The 17,971-nt window shown below is 41.5% G+C and overlaps 2 protein-coding genes across 6 annotated transcripts; one reads left to right on the plus strand and one right to left on the minus strand.

Annotated features, from left to right (window-relative positions):
• Window positions 1–1,893: 1,893 nt before the first annotated feature.
• On the minus strand, window positions 1,894–8,245 carry mb (myoglobin). Of its 3 annotated transcripts, none has more exons than XM_082537226.1 (5): window positions 8,170–8,245; window positions 7,966–8,061; window positions 3,283–3,368; window positions 2,436–2,655; window positions 1,894–2,332 (listed from the first exon to the last, which is right to left on the minus strand). In XM_082537226.1, exons 3-5 carry the CDS (start codon window positions 3,363–3,365, stop codon window positions 2,192–2,194), a joined length of 444 nt encoding a protein of 147 aa, XP_082393352.1. In that variant the 5' UTR covers window positions 3,366–3,368; window positions 7,966–8,061; window positions 8,170–8,245; the 3' UTR covers window positions 1,894–2,191. The 3 variants fall into 3 exon arrangements, with proteins under 3 accessions (XP_082393352.1, XP_082393351.1, XP_082393353.1); XM_082537225.1 differs by having other exon boundaries at window positions 8,035–8,061; window positions 8,170–8,212; XM_082537227.1 differs by lacking the exons at window positions 7,966–8,061; window positions 8,170–8,245 and adding an exon at window positions 3,932–3,973.
• On the plus strand, window positions 6,882–17,730 carry serhl (serine hydrolase like). Of its 3 annotated transcripts, none has more exons than XM_082537220.1 (13): window positions 6,882–7,203; window positions 8,484–8,627; window positions 8,994–9,107; window positions 10,897–10,938; window positions 11,028–11,047; window positions 11,130–11,204; window positions 13,636–13,742; window positions 13,816–13,895; window positions 13,993–14,027; window positions 14,109–14,185; window positions 14,276–14,363; window positions 16,954–17,016; window positions 17,320–17,730. In XM_082537220.1, the coding sequence occupies exons 1-13, from the start codon at window positions 7,146–7,148 to the stop codon at window positions 17,338–17,340; spliced, it is 924 nt and encodes a 307-aa protein (XP_082393346.1). In that variant the 5' UTR covers window positions 6,882–7,145; the 3' UTR covers window positions 17,341–17,730. The 3 variants fall into 3 exon arrangements, with proteins under 3 accessions (XP_082393346.1, XP_082393345.1, XP_082393344.1); XM_082537218.1 differs by having other exon boundaries at window positions 6,883–7,203; window positions 15,894–17,016; XM_082537219.1 differs by having other exon boundaries at window positions 16,954–17,730.
• Window positions 17,731–17,971: the final 241 nt, after the last annotated feature.

Raw genomic sequence — 17,971 nt, forward strand, 5'->3', positions numbered from 1 at the left:
TAAAAAAGAATAAAAAGTAATTATACTCAAAATGATGTCAAGTATAAAAAACGAGTTTCAGCAGAGCAAATAACAAAAGCCTGCACTTTGCACTTGTTATTGCTGCACTACTTAAAGTTCATTTAAAAACAACAATAAAAATGTTTACATAATGAATGCAATCCCATTTCCATAAAAGTAAATATAAATACTCTACAAAGAGTGAGCTGCATGACTGGCAGAGGCTTGAACTCTCCGAGTCTTTCGTGTTTAAATGTTAGGTGTAATTTCTACTTCTTTTGTTTTCTGAACAGCCACCCATCAAAAAGAAAAGTCTTAAAAGGAGCAGTGACAATGACAATAATAGAAGAACTGTCTGCAGGGAGCACCCCGTTCCCATCTTTGGTACCAGTTGAGAACCAGGCCGGTGAAATTACGTGAAAAAACACTTGTCCTGTGTGCCACTAAATGGATAAGTAACCTGAGACTATTGTCCCGTGGATATGCATTTGAAAAGCGTTTGACCAGAGGCACCGTGCCTGATGTCACGTCTGCATGCGTGCACTAGCACACTCACTAATAATAGGTTATCATCATCCGTCATGGAAGTTAACCAAACACTGTTTTGGCATCAAGTCAGGAACGGGAAGGACAACAAGGAGTCAGTGGGACTGAGATATGTCAGTGATAAGGCTGTTATCTTTGACCCTCTCGGCTGTTTTTCACATTTTACATTCTCAGAAACAGTTGATGGCTCAACCATAAGACGTGATTTCCACTTCTTATTCAGGCAAAATGTGGAAAGTGTGCAAATAGTGAGTCTTTAATTACTTGAGGCATCCAAGGACGACTCTTCAGTACCACTGACTCATTTTAGGTTGTAATTTGTGCAACACTGACAAATGCACACCCGTTGTGTAGGAGTAAATCAAAATAGATCAGTTTCTGAAATAAAACCATCCCACAATCAAAGTCTCTTAAATCACCTCAGATGCTCTGTTTGCACTCCAGGAGGTCGTCCTGACCATGTATTCGTGCCTAAATGCACTAAGCTGCTGCCTTGTGAGCGACTGATTAGGTATTTGCAATAAGGAGTAGTTGAATATACCTAATAAAGTGACTAGTGGGTATATATTATGAGTTTCTATGGCAACAACACTTTAATCAGATTATCAGTCTGTTCTCAAAACCTCTGCAGTGCCTCAAAAACCAGATGCTATGTTTTTTTGAATTTACCGGTTGTAAAATATTCACTGCATCATTTGATTTTGCCTTTTTCCTGTGAAAAACTCATTGCTTTCATATGTTATAGATTTTTTTCTACTGGAAACAATGGACACAACCAAGAAACAGGTGATGAGGGGGCTCCAAATTTGTAAAGAGTGAGAAGAGCTCAGGGTTACTCCCCCCTCCCCTGAGCAGCCAGGATAACATTGAACACAGGGACGGGGAGAAAGGAAGAGTATTATCTCTTGAAAACAGCCTCACAGGAAGTTGAAGTAATGGAGGTCCCAAAGCTGCTCATGTGACGGACTCTGCTTCTTGTAACGTCCACAGATCAGGTGATAGGTCCTAATAGCTCCCTGTGAGAGGGACTGCTAAAGTCTTTGTCTCATCCTGTTCACAGGATGAATGTGACCAAGAGTGGAAAGTGAGTCTGAAAGATAATACCCTGCGTGAGAGTCCAACAATACTGAGCAATTTGAGGGTTTTTTTGAGTGTCTTTGAGACCACGGGCACGCATGCCAACACCAAGGGTTTCACTCTTTACTTGCTTATCAAGACAGTCTGACAAATGTCCTCAGTTGACTTTCAGATCAGTCAGCAGCCACTATCAAGTTTAACTATAACGTGTCAGGACAATGCATATTCAAATGTGTAGAATGAGAAAAAAAAAAAACAAACAAACAGAACTTCAATGGACAAAGTAGTGCAGAGAGTTTTATTGTTACGAGTGATTTCAGCATTATGCGTTTCCAAGTTCAAGAATGCAGATCAAGAATTTTATTTAGCTGAAACACAAAGCTGTTAATTTCTGAGTGACACTAGAAGTGTAAAGCAGTTGAATACAGTAAACCAAGCAACTCTGAATCAAACTGATTCCAGAAAGTGTAACATACAGATTACTGAGGCTTTCAATTTCCCTATAAATCATTTGCATGTGGATATTTTTCATGTCTTCAGCTCTGTATGGAAGAGTAGTAAGTCAGTCTCAGCCTGTGAAGCCCAGCTCTTTGTAGCTGACCTCAAGGTCAGCGATGACTTTGCTCATCACGTTCCTCAGGCCCTGTTGTCCAGCGGCATCGAGTCCAGCCTTCTCTGCAAAGACTTTAACGATGACCTCAGAGATCAGCTGGAAGGAGAAAAATTCATTTACTTCAGTCAAGCTCAGTTTAACAGCAAGCATGAGGTGATGGAGCTACAGTAAACTTTGTCCTCTTGCACACTAAGCTCACCTTGAAGTTGTTAATGGGGATCTTGTGCTTTGTTGCATGGCTGTTGGCCAGAGGTTTGAGAATGGCAGCATGGTTGCCTTTGGCCTTCAGCAGTTCGCCCAGTTTCTTTAGCACGGTGGCTCCATGGTCAGCAACAGCAGAGCTACTGGCCAGCTCACCCTGAGGGATGCCGACAAATTTGGGGAACAGCTTCTGGGTCTCCGGGTGCTCCGTGAATAAACTGAAGAGGAAATAGAGCAGCAGGGTCATACCACACAGATCATGGTTTGCATTTTAGCCATTTAGGGTGGCAGTGTAGACGCCATAATTTATCCTACTTTGATTACATCACTCTTATGCACAAAATGTTTATTCCTGGCTGTGATAAGACTGGATACAAACACATGGGACCGCTTTGATAAGGCCCATCCCATCTCCTTCAGTAGAATAGCTCCTGTGCCGCCATTATGATCCTCAATATGCTCATGTTTGTGTTGGCACTGGCGGAAGTTTGGAAATTAAATTAGATCAGTTAATGGCGTTTTTCCCTCTTGTCCATTAACACAAATTAGAAGGGGGGAGGAAATCTGAAGCAACTGAATATAACCGAGTCAAACATCAACCATGACCTTAAGACAAAGATTTAATATCTCCGTGTTTTAAACAAACACAGATTTAGGCATCATAAAAGTTAGTGATGTGGCAGTGGTTGCCAAGTGTGCAATTAGACAGGTGGTGGCATAAATAACACATGAATTCTATTCTTAAACTGCACTGGAGGAGATGAATTTTTAAACTCCTGGCCACAGGTCTGAGTAATGAGACCTACAACGAGTACAATCTTATTTTTCTTTCCAGAGTCACTGACCGGTTCAAAACCAGGCTCCCATAGCCAGTGTAGTCTGCTTCCACTGGTCCCCAGTACTTCAGAACTGCGTCAAAGTCCCCCATGATCTGAGAAGATGAGGGGAGAGAGTGAAAGAAAAAAAAAAAAGTTGCCTGATTATATGAAGCTTGTCAGTTACAGATGCAGTTATCCTGTACTGCACTTCTGTTTGAGTTAATGGCTGAGAACCAACAACAATATCAGTCAAGGGCAACTTGTGAAAGATGGATATATTACCTCAGATGAACTCAGGGAGTCTGACTGGCAACCTCAGTATAGCTTTAAATAGTTTATTTGAAGTGAAACCAGATTCACTTTTAGTTTTAATGCATTTGAGGTCATGAGAACGCTGCGCGATATGTAAACAGAGTGAAGTTCTTACAGATTATCCCACAGTGCACTAATCAGTCATGCATTTCCTTTGTTCTGCTTACGCTAGTTTATTAAGATAGCTTTTAATTTAGCAGTGTTGACATTTTACATTTCCCCCTTTAACTGAAAAACTCAGATTCCCAAGCATCCTGAAAGAAAAAAAAAGTTTAAGATTAATTTTACCCCTGAAATGTTTAACTCCCAAGTCATGATATATATTGTTTAATTAATTCTATTATTGCAGAATCCATTGCCTTACCTGCAAGCTTGTAATATATCCTGTGTAGTTACACCAAATTCCTCTTGTCCTGACTAAACCCCCCAGAGCTGACCTTTTATACTCCCTCCCTCTGTGCTGTCACCAAGTTTGTTTTCCCCCCCCCCCCTCCAGCTCTCTGTGAGGCTGCCTCTTACTGCACGTCTCCCAAATGTTCCCAATGCCTCCAACGTCTACCTGGAAACTTAATTCCAGGTGACTTAGCCACTTGGGGCATCTTTGGTGTGTTTTGTGGCCGAGCCATCAAGTAGCCCAGGTAGAGTGAGTAAAGTAGGTCATTTGAGGGAGGAAAAAAACAAAAAAAAAAAAAACCCACACCAACAACAAAAACAACTACATACAAAAATAGGGCTCTAGTTGAGAATTTAGTTTTAGTGTTACCTTTCCAAGCTGCAAATCTAGCATCTTAAAGCAATTTTCCATTTGTGATTTTAGAGCAGCCTACTCACATTAGACAGCAGGTGAATTTCACAGCAATCCCTGCACTAAAACTTCATCCAGTACTTTCACTTATCAGTTTGTCATTAGCTACTCAAATAGTTTTGCAGTAAAACCTGCAGAGATACAGTAATTCTGCTCAACTAGAGCAATTCAAACTAATTGCATCAAAATGTCATTGATTCTAAGCTTCACAATGGATATAATGTGAAGGCAGAACACACACACGCTATACTTCAGGATCTTTTCCTGCTTTGATCAAACTTTTCTAGATTAATTTCCTAATTTTGACTTTAGATTCAGATAGTGGGTTTCAATTGTAATAAATTTGATCAAATTCCTCCCAAGAGTATTAAAATGTCAGAATTGTTTCAGTCTTGATTTTCTTGAGTCTAGCCAGTGATTTTAGTTTACTAGAAATACCCTGCAGTAAAAACACAACACGCTCCAGTCAGCTTACAATAGTCTGTGCCCTTTTCTTCCATGCTACACTTAAGGACACTTCTACACGCATTACTATGATTTCTACCACCTGAGTTTCAGTGGTGGGGAGGACAGACACTTAGATTATGATTAATCTAGAAAACCCTCTAATGGGAGGAAGTAGTCAGAAGCCTGACAGTTTTCCCAGTACCTTGCATAATTTTATGTGCAAAAACAGCTGCGCACCATGTCATATTTTTATTGCTAATCAATTTATAATTTCACTCTTAAATAGCAACATTTCAACACAGTTAAGATCAGATTATCAGCCATGTTGGTGGAAATACAGGAATCTTTATATCCAACAGCCAAGATTAGTTGTGGTCATGACTGTATGCAAGATCTGATGCACTGTGAATGTAATCAGGGAATTAGATGCTATAAAAATCCAGATAACACCCGCAACCACATGTACAAAATGTGTGATTGAAATTCCATCAGGAGAATATATGTGCAGACAGACACACTCACCAACTCAAGAATACACACCAACCCAGGAAGTCAAGGTTATGTAAGACACCAGCAGCTTAATTGTTCAGTACAAACCTGCTGTAATGTTTTGTATAAAAATCATTTACCATGTGCGTAAGATAAATTAATGTACAAACACACTCATGACTAATTATCAGGAAAGCCCCTCTGGTGACCAATAAAACTACTTTACATTTCCACGAGATACATTTGGATTGTATAGCTGGTTCGAGTTTTGGGTCAGTTTGTGTTGGCGAATCACATTTTCTCAGCACGTTTACTTCTGCCCGAGTCCTAATTATTCAGTTTTCAAAAGGGTACACACTGAACAATGAAACCTCTGTTTCTTTTGATTCCAGTCTCAGCCGATTTGAAATGTATCAGATTCCGTTACTGAGGACTGATTGTTTGGTATTCCCTCCAACCTGAAACCTGAGCCCCTGCGCTGCCCACATGCTTCAATTTATTACTACGCCATTGCACAGGTAGCTGCACGGCAGAATTATTCAAATGCAACCAGTAAGAAAAATGCAAAGCGAAATGTCCAGGCTAAGGCACTGCAATGATGCCGACATGCACACATCGGTAACAAAGTCATATACAACACTCCCATTATAGCTCATCTTAACTAAAACCCTAGTCAATATTTTGACCTTTACTGCCAATAGCAGTCATTTAGTTACTATAGGACAGTAGTCAAACTTTGTAAATGTTTTAGGTTTGCAGGCAAATTGCATCCCCCCCCACATAACTGCTAAAGTGCACCGTGTTGATGTTCACAATTGAATCATCTTGCCTCTCAAGCAAATGGAAAGGGTGTACACAGATGCTGCACAGTCCAGCTTGGATGCATTTGAACATAATTTGGAATCAGGTGACACATCTGATCCGAGGTCAAATACAGTTAATGACTTGGGAGGGGGGGGGGGGGGGGGGGGGGGGTAGGCTGCGATCTGCTGATGCCTTCATTTGTTAAAATTACAAACTAATTCAGTGTCAACTATATAATATTAACCTGACCAGTTTCCTGGGAGAAGTTTGCGTGTTTGCAATTGCTATAATTGAGTATCAGTGTTGAACTAGACATATTAGAAGGCCTTCTTTCGTGAGTCTTCATTCATACTGCACAGTTCTGAAGTCTAGTTGAAAGCAGCATTAGGAAAAGAGCATGAAGCTGAAGTCAAGTACTGCATTTTTCCAGCATGGAACACTCGCCTACTATCCGCTGCAGCATGAATGCACACTTAAGTGTGCAAGACTAGTGTGGCACCAAAACAGTATAGATACAGCCTGCATTTAGAGTGAGGAGCAAGACCAGACAAATGCCCTACCAAGCACTTGCTGCCCATTAGAGACCTTGGGGAAATTTGAATAGACAGGTGGACTTTAGCAACAGCACCCCAAATGAAGTCAGAGTGAAGACAGAACTTCCACCCCTCCATTCCCAGTGGAAATCAGTTTCAGATCACATCTATTTTTAAATTTAGTGTCCTATCACACACACACACACACACACACACACACACACGATTAAATCTCACTGAATTCCACCAGGGGCCCTCTGCTGGACTTTTTCACATAACATTGGGGAGGCAAACGACAAATCCCTCCTCTTCTAAACTGTGATTGGTTTACACTATGGCTTCAATAAGTGTCTAGCCAATAGAATTTCGCGTGCGGTCCAACACCCGGAAGACAGCAGTGAGTGTCAAAGAGCCCGAAGTAGGTTGAAGCAGTTTAAACGTTTAAGGAAAAAAAAAAAGTTGTCAGTCAGGTTTTATTTGCAGTGTTTTCAGGCGCAAAGATGATGCAGGCTTTGAAAGGCGTCAGACACGTGACATCCAGCACAATGAAACAAGCAGGTAACCGGCAAGGCTCGTGCTCGTTTTAAAGCAGTCCGAAGTGGGGGAAAGAAATAGTGTTTGCAAAGTAGCGACTTCGTCTACAATTAAAGCACATTCGCAGTCTTACAGCGCCGATATGAGCGAAAATGTCATTCACAGACTTAACAAAAATATCTGGACAGCCAACAGGTTTGTGGGGCAAAGGTTATTGCCCGATTGAACTTGTGATTTTAAAGTATTGTTAACTGTAGGAATAGCGTGTGTCAAACATGAGGCCTGGGGTCCAGCACCAGCCCACTGAAGGGTCCAGTCCGGCTCACTGGCTAGCTTTGCTAGTCTGAAAACTGCCAAAAAGTCAAATAGCTTTAGTTTCAGTAAGATGTTCAGCTCCTCCTAGTGAGGCGAGGCCAGCATTACTACATAGTTACTGTATGCGAAGTTAAAGTTGGGACTTGGACAAGGTGTTTTAAAGGATACTATTAAGAGGCAAAAGAAAAAAGTCTCAAGCTGTTACCCATTTTATAACTAGATTGTGAATATTTAACTTGCTGTATTGAGATTTTAGAGCAGATTAAATCATTTGTGGCCCATTAACTGAAGTTTGACATCCCTGCCACTTTCAGTGGCATGTTGAAGACATATTGCCAGCTTTGCACAGTTTTCTAAAAATGTGACCTAGTGTAGACACGCAGCTGAACAGGGCTCCGACCCCATATTAAGTTTAAAGAAAAGTAATAAACTTGCAGAGATAAAAAGGCAAATGCGCAGGTTTTGGCTTACTTTACTTGGTGCTCATTGAGAACTTTCCCAAAGTTTTATGGATCCAGAATTTAGTCAAGTCACTCCTACCTGTGGTAAGGTTGGCATTTAAGTTTCCTGAAAACACAGAGAGAGACACATTAAAGAGTCACATAATTGAAAAATGTGTTAAAAGTATTAACCAAAGAAAACAAACTATTTCTGAATCAGTAAAGAAGCTCTCACCTTCCTTCAAGACAGGGTACCAATGAGCTGAGCACGGCTTTTATTCCTGTTCGGTTAATTGAGCAAGTGAGACACAGGTATCTGCAATTAGTCAAACAAAAGCTGTGCCCACAAAGCCAAGCCCCGCCTCCAAACAAAGGGGAGTTAGGGCGTGAGGAGACATATTTCACCCACATGACCACCAGGGAAAGTTTTTTGTTTTTTTTAAATGATTGTTCCTTTACATCAACTAATACATACAGTTGGTCACATGATCAGAAACTAAACCAGACAGATGTCGCAAGTCTTGTTAAACCAGAGTGCGCTGTGTCCAGTTTCAGAGCTCTCTGTGGCAGTCCCGTGGGGGGAGATCCGAGGTAAAGTCTGGGGTCCTGACCACGGACATCCTGTGCTGTGCCTGCATGGCTGGGCTGACAACTGCGGTACATTCAACACGCTTGTTCCCCTTCTGCCAAAAGGTGAGTGTTTTGTACAATGCACATTGACCATCTCCAGTGGCTCCCACTGTAGAAACCTCAGTGCCAAAAATTGAACCCCATGGACAATAATTCTTAAAATCAGCGGATTCTGCTGCTCAGCTCACTCAGGTGTGTGGCGTTCGGTTAATTTGAGTGTACAGCTTGTGCAAACAGGTGCTGCCGCTCAGCTGCTGGAACAGCTACATCCCATCCAAAAAGACTGGATCTGAGGATGACATAATTACCACAGCACTTTACCCAGATTTTACAATTGTAGCTGACGGATTAGGAGCGTTTTCCTAGCTTTGTGTCCTTATTAACCTGAAAGCGATTTTTAGTTTGCCTTCTCCCTGTGTCTCCACTCAGAGTGTCGATATGTGGCAATGGACCTGGCAGGTCACGGTCGCTCGTCGCACCGTCCTCCTGGAGTTCTGCACGCCTTTCCTTCCTACGTGATGGATGTACGCAGAGTCGTTGATGGTGTGTGAGTTCGAGGACACTTGCAGTTAAGCCTTTAAATCCCATCAGAGATATCAGTGTTTGTTCCAGGATTGCAGTTTGTGATCATCGAGTTTTGGCTGAAACTTACATGTTATCCTTCCATAAACTTCTGCACCCCACATTTTATAATCCTAAGAGGTCTTTAACTCTACACTTAGTTGCTTTCCCTCATATCCATGGGAGTCGCTTTGGTCCATTAGGTTGAGAGAAACTCTGTGAGAAATGTTGTGACAGCTAACATGACATATTTATTGCTCGTTACTGCTCTCAAAGGCAAGCTGCAGCAGTATACAGCTCCTGCAGCCAGCACAGCTGCTGGCTGAAGATGCGGATGTGTCTAATGCTCAGGCTATGATGCTATTTATGTATTCATGACTGCACGGTAACTATCCTTCACTGGTCCTGTTAACATGAGCTAGCATTAAGCCTGAGCCTGTGATGACAGGTATGTAATAAATACACCGCAGGTGTTCGGGAGGCAGCATGGCTGCAGTATAACTGGGAACTACTGCAAACTTTAGTTATAGTTATTGTTAATTTAAATGTAAATAATTATTGTTTTAGTTTGCACTTGAAGCAGGCTTGTAGCCCCGAACAAAAAATTGTGTTTTGGAAAAAAAGTTTAACAATGAAACTCTAAAAATCTGTAAAAATCTTGGCAAAGCTTTCGAATTAGAAGGAGGAAAACAGTGAGGTTTGAAGAGCAAAGGATAAAAAGCTGAAAATGTAAATGAAGGCCAGTAGATGATGTGTGCTGAAATCACATCCTGGACTCGGACCGTTCTAGAGCCGGGGGCTGCTGTGGCTGAAGGATGATTCACTGTGTTTTTTGGTTATATGAGACACATAATCAAAACACACAGTGGGATGTTTGTGGTAAATTTACAATATTTTTATTACAGTATAAAACAAAAGGCTTAAAGGCCACCCATGTGGAACAGAAGATGCTGTTTTCCATCAACATGTTTGACATGATGCAAGCCAGTTTGATCCATTTCCATAAAAAAGGCACAGTGTATGAAAGAGCTGTCTTGTGTTAACTGACCTATCATTTCTCTACAAGTCTTGGCTACTCCTCCTAGTTTAATCAAACGTACATGCGGTGATCACCTAATGTGGCTTCACCCAAACTGAGCACAGTTTGGGTGGCTTGGTGTGTAGATAAATGCGCCTGTAACATATTTATCTATACTTGGAGTACCACCAACTACCTGATGCGGGTGTTACGCCAAAGCTCAGCCATCCTGCAGTCACGATCACAGCTACGGCCCGTCACAGAGGACTGAAGCAGCCCCACTGTTGAAGTTTCACCCACTCACGCTGTGCTCATAGGCAGTGATGAGTTGCCGCATCATCCGTAACAGTGTCATAATACTCAGCCTTCACTGTGGATCAGAGGGAATGTAAAATATATGAATATAAAAGCATCTGTGGCTTTTTCACAGGATGCTTTGTGAGCTTTGACAGTTTTGTTGTTTTTTTTTAAAAGTGGGCAAACTCTGACCTCTGAGGTAGAGCATACACTGCAGTTGAAAATGAGATGATTTTAATATGAATATACATTTGACATAATTTAATATGCAGTTTATGGATCTAGAAAAAAAGGCCCTTTAATGAATGTTATTAATTTCGAGCATATTGCCAGAGCTGCCATGCATCTTCCTGACAGCTGAATCACAGCAGTGAGGATTTCTTTGAGCTAAAAATGGTCTGTGTTCTGTGATGAGATACTGAACCTGGTTGATGATGTGTGAAATTACTCCCACAGCTCTGCAGTGGAGCAAATTCTCCATTATAGGCCACAGCATGGGTGAGTGCAGCTGTATAAAGAATTCAAGCTTTAAAACGTTTAAAAGCGTACGTTTATTTTATTTCTCTGTCCACCTCTTTGTATTTCAGGTGGTAACGTTGCAGGAATGGTAGGTGACTTACGATTAAGACACATTTGAGAGTGCTGTGCTTTATTGGGTGGCATCATTGTCCATGTGGCGTCTTCTGCAGTTCAGCGCTCTGTATCCGGAGATGGTGGATGCCGTTGTGCTGCTGGACTCCTACGGATTTTTACCTACAGACCAGGTACTTGTTTCTTTTTTTTCCTTTGTTACTCCACATCTGTTTTCATAGGAAACATTATTCAACAATACAGAAACAGATGATACCCACACATTCTCTGACTCACCCAGTATACGGTTAACCCTGTACACCCCCCACCACCATCCCAACCTATGTAGTGGCACATTGAAAGAATTAGAATAAGTTAGAAAAGGGTTAGGGTAAAGGTGTTGGATATACATGCCAGACTGAAGTAGTTGAATGCTCACTTTTCATGTCTTACCTCACCCTAAGTGAATTTGTGAGTCGAGCCTGGGGCCACTGTGGCATTGTTTTAGTATGCAACTGAACAGTAGCTGCGTATGATTTACTGTTTTCCACAAATAATATGGCTTGAAATATTGGCCTGTCCTCTGGTGTGCTTTTGCCAGTGCAGGCCACTAGTAGCTCAGTGGGGGGAGAGCAGGTGTAGCGGTGTTACGGTTCTAGCAGGTGTCCCAGGGAGCCATGATGGCTAACCAGCATCCAAAAAATGCAGTAGTGCAGCCATCACTGGTACACTGGTTATCAATGATTATTTCTCCCCAAAACGAGATGTCTGCTGTGGGGGGGAAAAGTCTGTTCTGTCCACCATGATTTTCTTTCCAGCTTCTTCTAGAAATGCTCCATAATAATTGATTTCCAGTCCTCATGAAATGTGGGTTGCTCTTGGGGCATCAAGGCAGACCTGGCTCTGTAGATTATTCTAGTTAAGTAAAACTACATATCAGAAAAATGATCAAACCTTTTCTGCACAACCTGTGGAAGCTTTGGTTCAAATGTGATTGGGAAGCCTGCGTGACTTCAATAATGTTATCGTTAAAGTAGCAATACAGTGTCGTGCAAAAGTCTTGAGTCGCCCGTCATTTCACTTTACTGCATTGACGGTGTGTTTGGAAGCATTGTCATACTGAAAAATGAAACTGTTACCAGTCAGATGGGGTGGATCAAAATCTGACCATATGTTTTTATAATTCCATCAATTTGATAAGATCTCCAACACCACCAGATGAAATGCAGCTTCAAACCAGGGCAGAGCCTCCACTGTGTTTTGCAGATGGCTCTAGACAGCCTAGAGCAGGGGTGGGCAATCTCAGGCCACGAGGGCCGGTGTCCCTGCAGGTTTTAGATGTGTCCTCGAACCAACGCAGCTGATTTAAATGGCTAAATTAGCTCCTCAACATGTCTTGAAGTTCTCCAGAGGCCTGGTAACGAACTAATCATGTGATTCAGGTGTGTTGACCCAAGGTGAGATCTAAAACCTGCAGAGACACCGGCCCTCGTGGACCGGGATTGCCCACCCCTGGCCTAGATAGTCAGTGTTGTTCCTCCTCTGCTTATACTGACACAAACTGGAACCACAAATACTGAATTCTCTAATTCATCGCTACATACTGATTTTTCCAGTTTTTGTGTAATTTGGAGTCAGGAGAACTGCTTTTCAAGACCACTTTAAAGCATTATAAGAAAATCTGGCTCCTTGGAAACAAAATGTAAAGAAATAAAGGGTATTGCAAGACTTTTCCGCAGCACTGTTTGTCACCATAAATACAATTCCCATCAGCGGTTCATTTACACCGTCTTGTGCATCATGTGAACCCATGAAGGGGGAAATTATAACGCTGACGTGTCTCCGATTACTTCTTCCTGAGTGAAGTGTGATTTTTAAGCATTGTTAGGCCTCTCACTGTGTTTGTATTATCTCATCCAGCCTGCTATTATTTAAATTTTCCAGTCTTCTGTGTAGAACAAGAACAAACTTCTTAGTTACAGCTTAAAAAGGGCTGTTATGTGTGAAATAAGAGCTGTTTGATTTACTCCAATGTTTCTTTTCCAGCAAACAGAAAGATGACCTGGGTGCCGCTTTCAAAAGTGGACAACTATTTATTTATTTATTTATTTATTTATTTATTTTTGATGAACTTTAATGTGACAGCTTCTGTTATAGTATGCAAAAAGGCTGCTGTTGTCTAGCAACTTCATCTAAATTAAGTTTTTCTCCTGAACACGTTGAGGTGTAGGTGAAAAGTAGAGGAGGTGCTCGGTTTTTGAGAGCATATAATTTGCAGTGACGAGAAGCCCCCCTCAGAGAGAAACACCTCTCTGGTGACCTCTAGCTAATTATAGTTTGATTTACACTTCAGGGCTTCATGACTTTGTGACAGTGTCTGATGAAGTCTGGATTGTGAGAAAATGAAAAATGCTGTAGGCGGTTTGACATTTTGAAAGGCGTTGCATTTAAGAAACACTTGCGGCCACCAGTGTAATTGAGTCTGGCGCGATTTTGACCTTTAGGCCTGGGCTAAGGCTTTACATTATATTATTGCATGTTGCATGTCTCTATATTATTCCTGTACAATTCACCCTTGTGAGTCGTTTTCAGTTGCTGTCCTTATTTATCTCTGCTCCCTCGCAGAAGGAAATGCCCAAAGTGATCAGGCAGGGGTTCGAAGAGATGCTTCTGTTTGAAAAAACGATGGAGGAGAAGAAGAGAGTGTACACTTACGAGAAGGCAGTAGAAAGGTAAAGCGCCTTCCCTTATCGGCAGTTTTAAAGGAGTTCACTCATGCGCTAACTTTGTTTTTGCAACCTTCAGGTTGATGTCTGTAAACCAAACTCTTTCTGAACGCTCTGCGAAAATCCTTCTGGAGCGAGGTCTGGTTCAGGTTGAGGGAGGTGCGTGTTTATCTTCCTCTCGTTTACCTTCTCTCAAGACTCATCTCTATTTCTTTTTCCCCTTATGTTTAAAGTGTAACTTCTCTTTCCCTTGCAGGAGTTGTGTTCTCCAGAGACTTTCGTGTTAATCTGGTAGGTTTCCCCTGATCATTTCTACCCAAGCTGTCATTTGCAGCAGATGGTATAAATGTGCACAATGTTTCTCAATTTCAGAAAAACATAGCACGCATCAGTTTGGAGCAGAGTCTGGAGCTGCATTCAAGGATCACGGCCTCTGTCCTAGTTGTTCTGTAAGATGGTCTCCTGCCTCTCGTTCTCTTATTGCTTGTGGAAAAAAATAAGAGACAAAATAGATTTGCAAATTTTTTTTGTCTTTACAGAGCAGAAAGTGGCTTGGACAAAATATTTGCTGAAGACGAGCAAAAAAAATTTACATCAGCACTTCTTCAGGCCTACAGGGACAAAAATGTGAGTGCACCTAACAGTCTGTTTGTGGAAAGCAGGTATGTTTGCATCCCCGTGTTTATTTTTAGCCGTTAAGCCTGCGCATAATTGTTCCTAGCAGACAGACAGCTGCACGGATGCTAGAGTAGCAGTGCAGTATGAGCTCAGTGTCTCAGGAGCAGCAGAAATTTATATAGCTGTGAATCTCAACACTGACCTACATACAGGAACTTGGTCAAGTGCTGCTGATGAGGGAGAGCAGAGGATGCGTTTCCACCAATCGTCTCCACTGAGTGGGTTTCTTTCCCAGTCAGATTTTCACTGAGAAACAAAAGATAAGCGTGGCATGTGGTGAGCACAGTGGAGCATTCAGCTCTTTCCCTCAGGTGTTTGTAGAGATTAAAGTAGAGATGTGAGAGCGAACGTAGGACTTGCATTCATTAAGCGCCCAAAAATATTCCAAATGACTTGCGATGCTGCTGTAAACATGGAGGACTTCATGTTTACAAGTTTAACACACAGTCATTTAAAATGGCTTTTCATAGCAGCCATGAGGGTAAGTAGCAGTCAAGTGCTGCTAATGTAGTGCACTTGATTAATTGATAATCAGTAACTGTGATTAACTCTATAGAATCAGAAGCTGGAACAAGTGTGTTAACACAATGCTTCAATGCATCTCGGACTTAGTTAGCATGTTCAATGTTAAACTTCGTGATGGCACAATAAGAGAAAAAGACTGAACAAGTATGGATACCTCTTCTCGGTAAAAAGAATATGGCAGCACATTTTAGGTTTGCAGAGGTGCTGAACAAATCACATGACTTCCGGAACTAACATGGAGATGTTTGACCACAACGCTAAACACAGCACACCAGCACAAATGTTTCATACCAACAGTGAAGCACGGAGGAGGAAGAGTAATGATTTGGGCTTGTTTTGCAGTCACAGGTCCCAAGCACCTCGCAGTCATTGAGTCAACCGCAAACTTCTCTGTATACTAGAGAATTCTGGAGTCGGATACGAGGCAATCTGTCAAACAGTTAAAGCTTGGCTAAAATAATACCATGAAACGGGACAATCATCCCAAGCACAGCAGAAAACAGAATGACTGAAGAAGAAAAGAATCAAGTTGTTGCAATCGGCCAGTCAAAGTCCAGACGTCAGCCCGACTGTAATGTGATCTAAGGAGAGCTGTGCATAAATAAATGTCTACAAACCACACTGAACTAAACTAACCTTGAAAGACTTTTCAGATTTAGTCTAAGTTCATGACCTAAACTGCATAAAAAGATGGATGTAGCCATTATGTCATTGGTTTCCATGTTGAATTCTTTACTTGTGTGATTGAGACCTTAAACTCACCATGAAAATGTTTAGTGATTTCAGAAATAAAAAGAGAACTAGGGTCAGTTTTTGCGATCAGAGAACTCGCTCCCTGCTGGGCAGATCTTTCTGTGCTTCGCAGTCTGCGGCTCAAGTGGCCGGAAAGTCCTTTATTCCATGTTGAAAGCCTGCTTTATTCACCATCGTGACTGGTCTCATCTGTGTTTTCAGCAATCCGTGGTGACTGTTCCAGGTGATCATCACATCCACCTGAATAAGCCTGACATCGTCGCTCCAGTTGTGTCTGACTTCCTGCAGACCAAAGTCCTCTCACGCTCTGCTACACCAACTAATGGCCAGACCTCTAAGTTATAACAGACCAGTTACTCCTCGAGTCACGTCACACTGACTCTACTGCTAATCCTGTATTTGTACTGTACTATTTACACAGGTTTAATTTTGGTGCTTAAAACTCACTCGGCTGGTCGTCTTAGTGGACTCATTAATTATTTAAAGCCTTTTAAAAGGTAGTGATGCTGTTTAAATGAGAAAACAAAATTTTGCCATCACTGCCATCTCTGTCTGTTAACTCAGGCTTTCTGCCTCAGGATCTGCACTCACTAACATGAGGGCATCAGAGGTTTGAGTTCTTCTATTGCGCTGCCTGGAGCATGCACCACATACTCCAAGCAGAGGCAGTTTCAAACACATTATACCACATTGGAGCTCTCAAACTTAAACTATTATTAAACTATTCCATAGCTTGATAATTGTCCCAAGCACAGCAATAGTCTGTGGCCATATTAAAGTCACACAGGTGAAACTGGATGAAGGGGTTTGTCATTATCTGTGAATTCCTCCCACACAATCACTTGAGCCACCAAACTTGGCACAAAGGTACATCTTGAAGGCCTCTGAAGGTTCTCATCTATGTCAGGTATTATTAGGTCCTGGTATTGCCTAGCAACCACCTAGCAAGAGGCTCAAATGACTGCTTTTTAGCCTTTACATTCCTATAACACCTTATAAAATTAGCTTTAATTTCATAACTTCTTATTTATATCCACAAAATCTGAATTATGCATGTTGAGCAACCACCTAGCAACAGGCTAAAATCCATTTTTAGCATATGAACAACATCGCTTATTGTTTTACTGTTCTCCCTGTGATTAAGTATATCAGTTGTCCACAGCACCAACAGGCCAAGCAATACTGTAGCATGGGCACGTATGTGTTTCTCTAATGTGTTACTTCTCGTCTCCTCTGTCCTCCCTGGAAATCCTGTCTCAAGTGTGCCGTTTTTAAGGATGTCTCATTCCTAAAATGCATCTGGAGGAGAGAGGAGGCTGCACAGGTATGGCTTTGTGGTAGTTCTTTAACCTCTAGCGTAGGCCATAAGAGCTAAGATATACAAACTGTGCTGGACTCTTTAAACAACTGCTCGTTTCATCCTCTTAAGTGTTTCAGTTTTTTTTAAGATGATCACAGTGTTTCTGTGAAAAGTAATATCTGCTCACATTGTGGAATGTTGTGAATGGTGTTTTGGTTTTTTTTGTTTGTTTTTTGTTTTTTAATGCTGTGATATCCTAAAATACAGTAGTAGCCTTTAACAAAACCATGGGCAAATGATGTGGCTGTGCTACACGTCATGTTTCAGTTCAACCTGCAGAGCCAGTGACACCATCAGCTGAATCGCCCCATGCCGGCTGCCTTTGAGGAATGATTGGGATTCACTGTGGCAGCTCAGAAGTCTCACCAGTGTGCTGTGTGTCATTAATATTTTAGCAAGTGCACAGTTTCTCAGATGTGCGACCACATGTTTAATCTCATAGGTTAAGTAAGCAGTGGAGAGGAAAGTGTGTACCAACACAGAGAGAGCAGAGGACGACTCGTGACTTGAATAACAACTATGATTTTCCGTACAGGGTGTCTTTTTAGTAAATCTCAAGTACTGAAAAGCTTTTATTTTGAAGAAACAATTTCCATAAAAACAATTTCTGTGCCTGATGCACTTTTTTTTTTTCTTTTTTTTCTTCTTCTTATATTAAACTGATGGCATTAATTGCAACTGTCTTACAGTGTCTTTGTTCTTCATGAAATTATAAAATCTTGAAAGTTCAATTAAAGTTTTTCGACTTTCTGACAGCTGTTGAAGCACTTGTGAGCTTGGCAACATCAATTTTAAAACAAGCTCAAGAAAAGGGGAAAAACAGTCTTATCATAGATATCTCATAACTTTCTATAATGTTCAATACAATTCAATTTTATTTATATAGCGCCAAATTGCAACAGCAGTCGCCTCAAGGTGC

Source organism: Aulonocara stuartgranti (genome assembly GCF_965226115.1).
Source record: "Aulonocara stuartgranti genome assembly, chromosome: 6".
NCBI lineage: Eukaryota > Metazoa > Chordata > Actinopteri > Cichliformes > Cichlidae > Aulonocara > Aulonocara stuartgranti.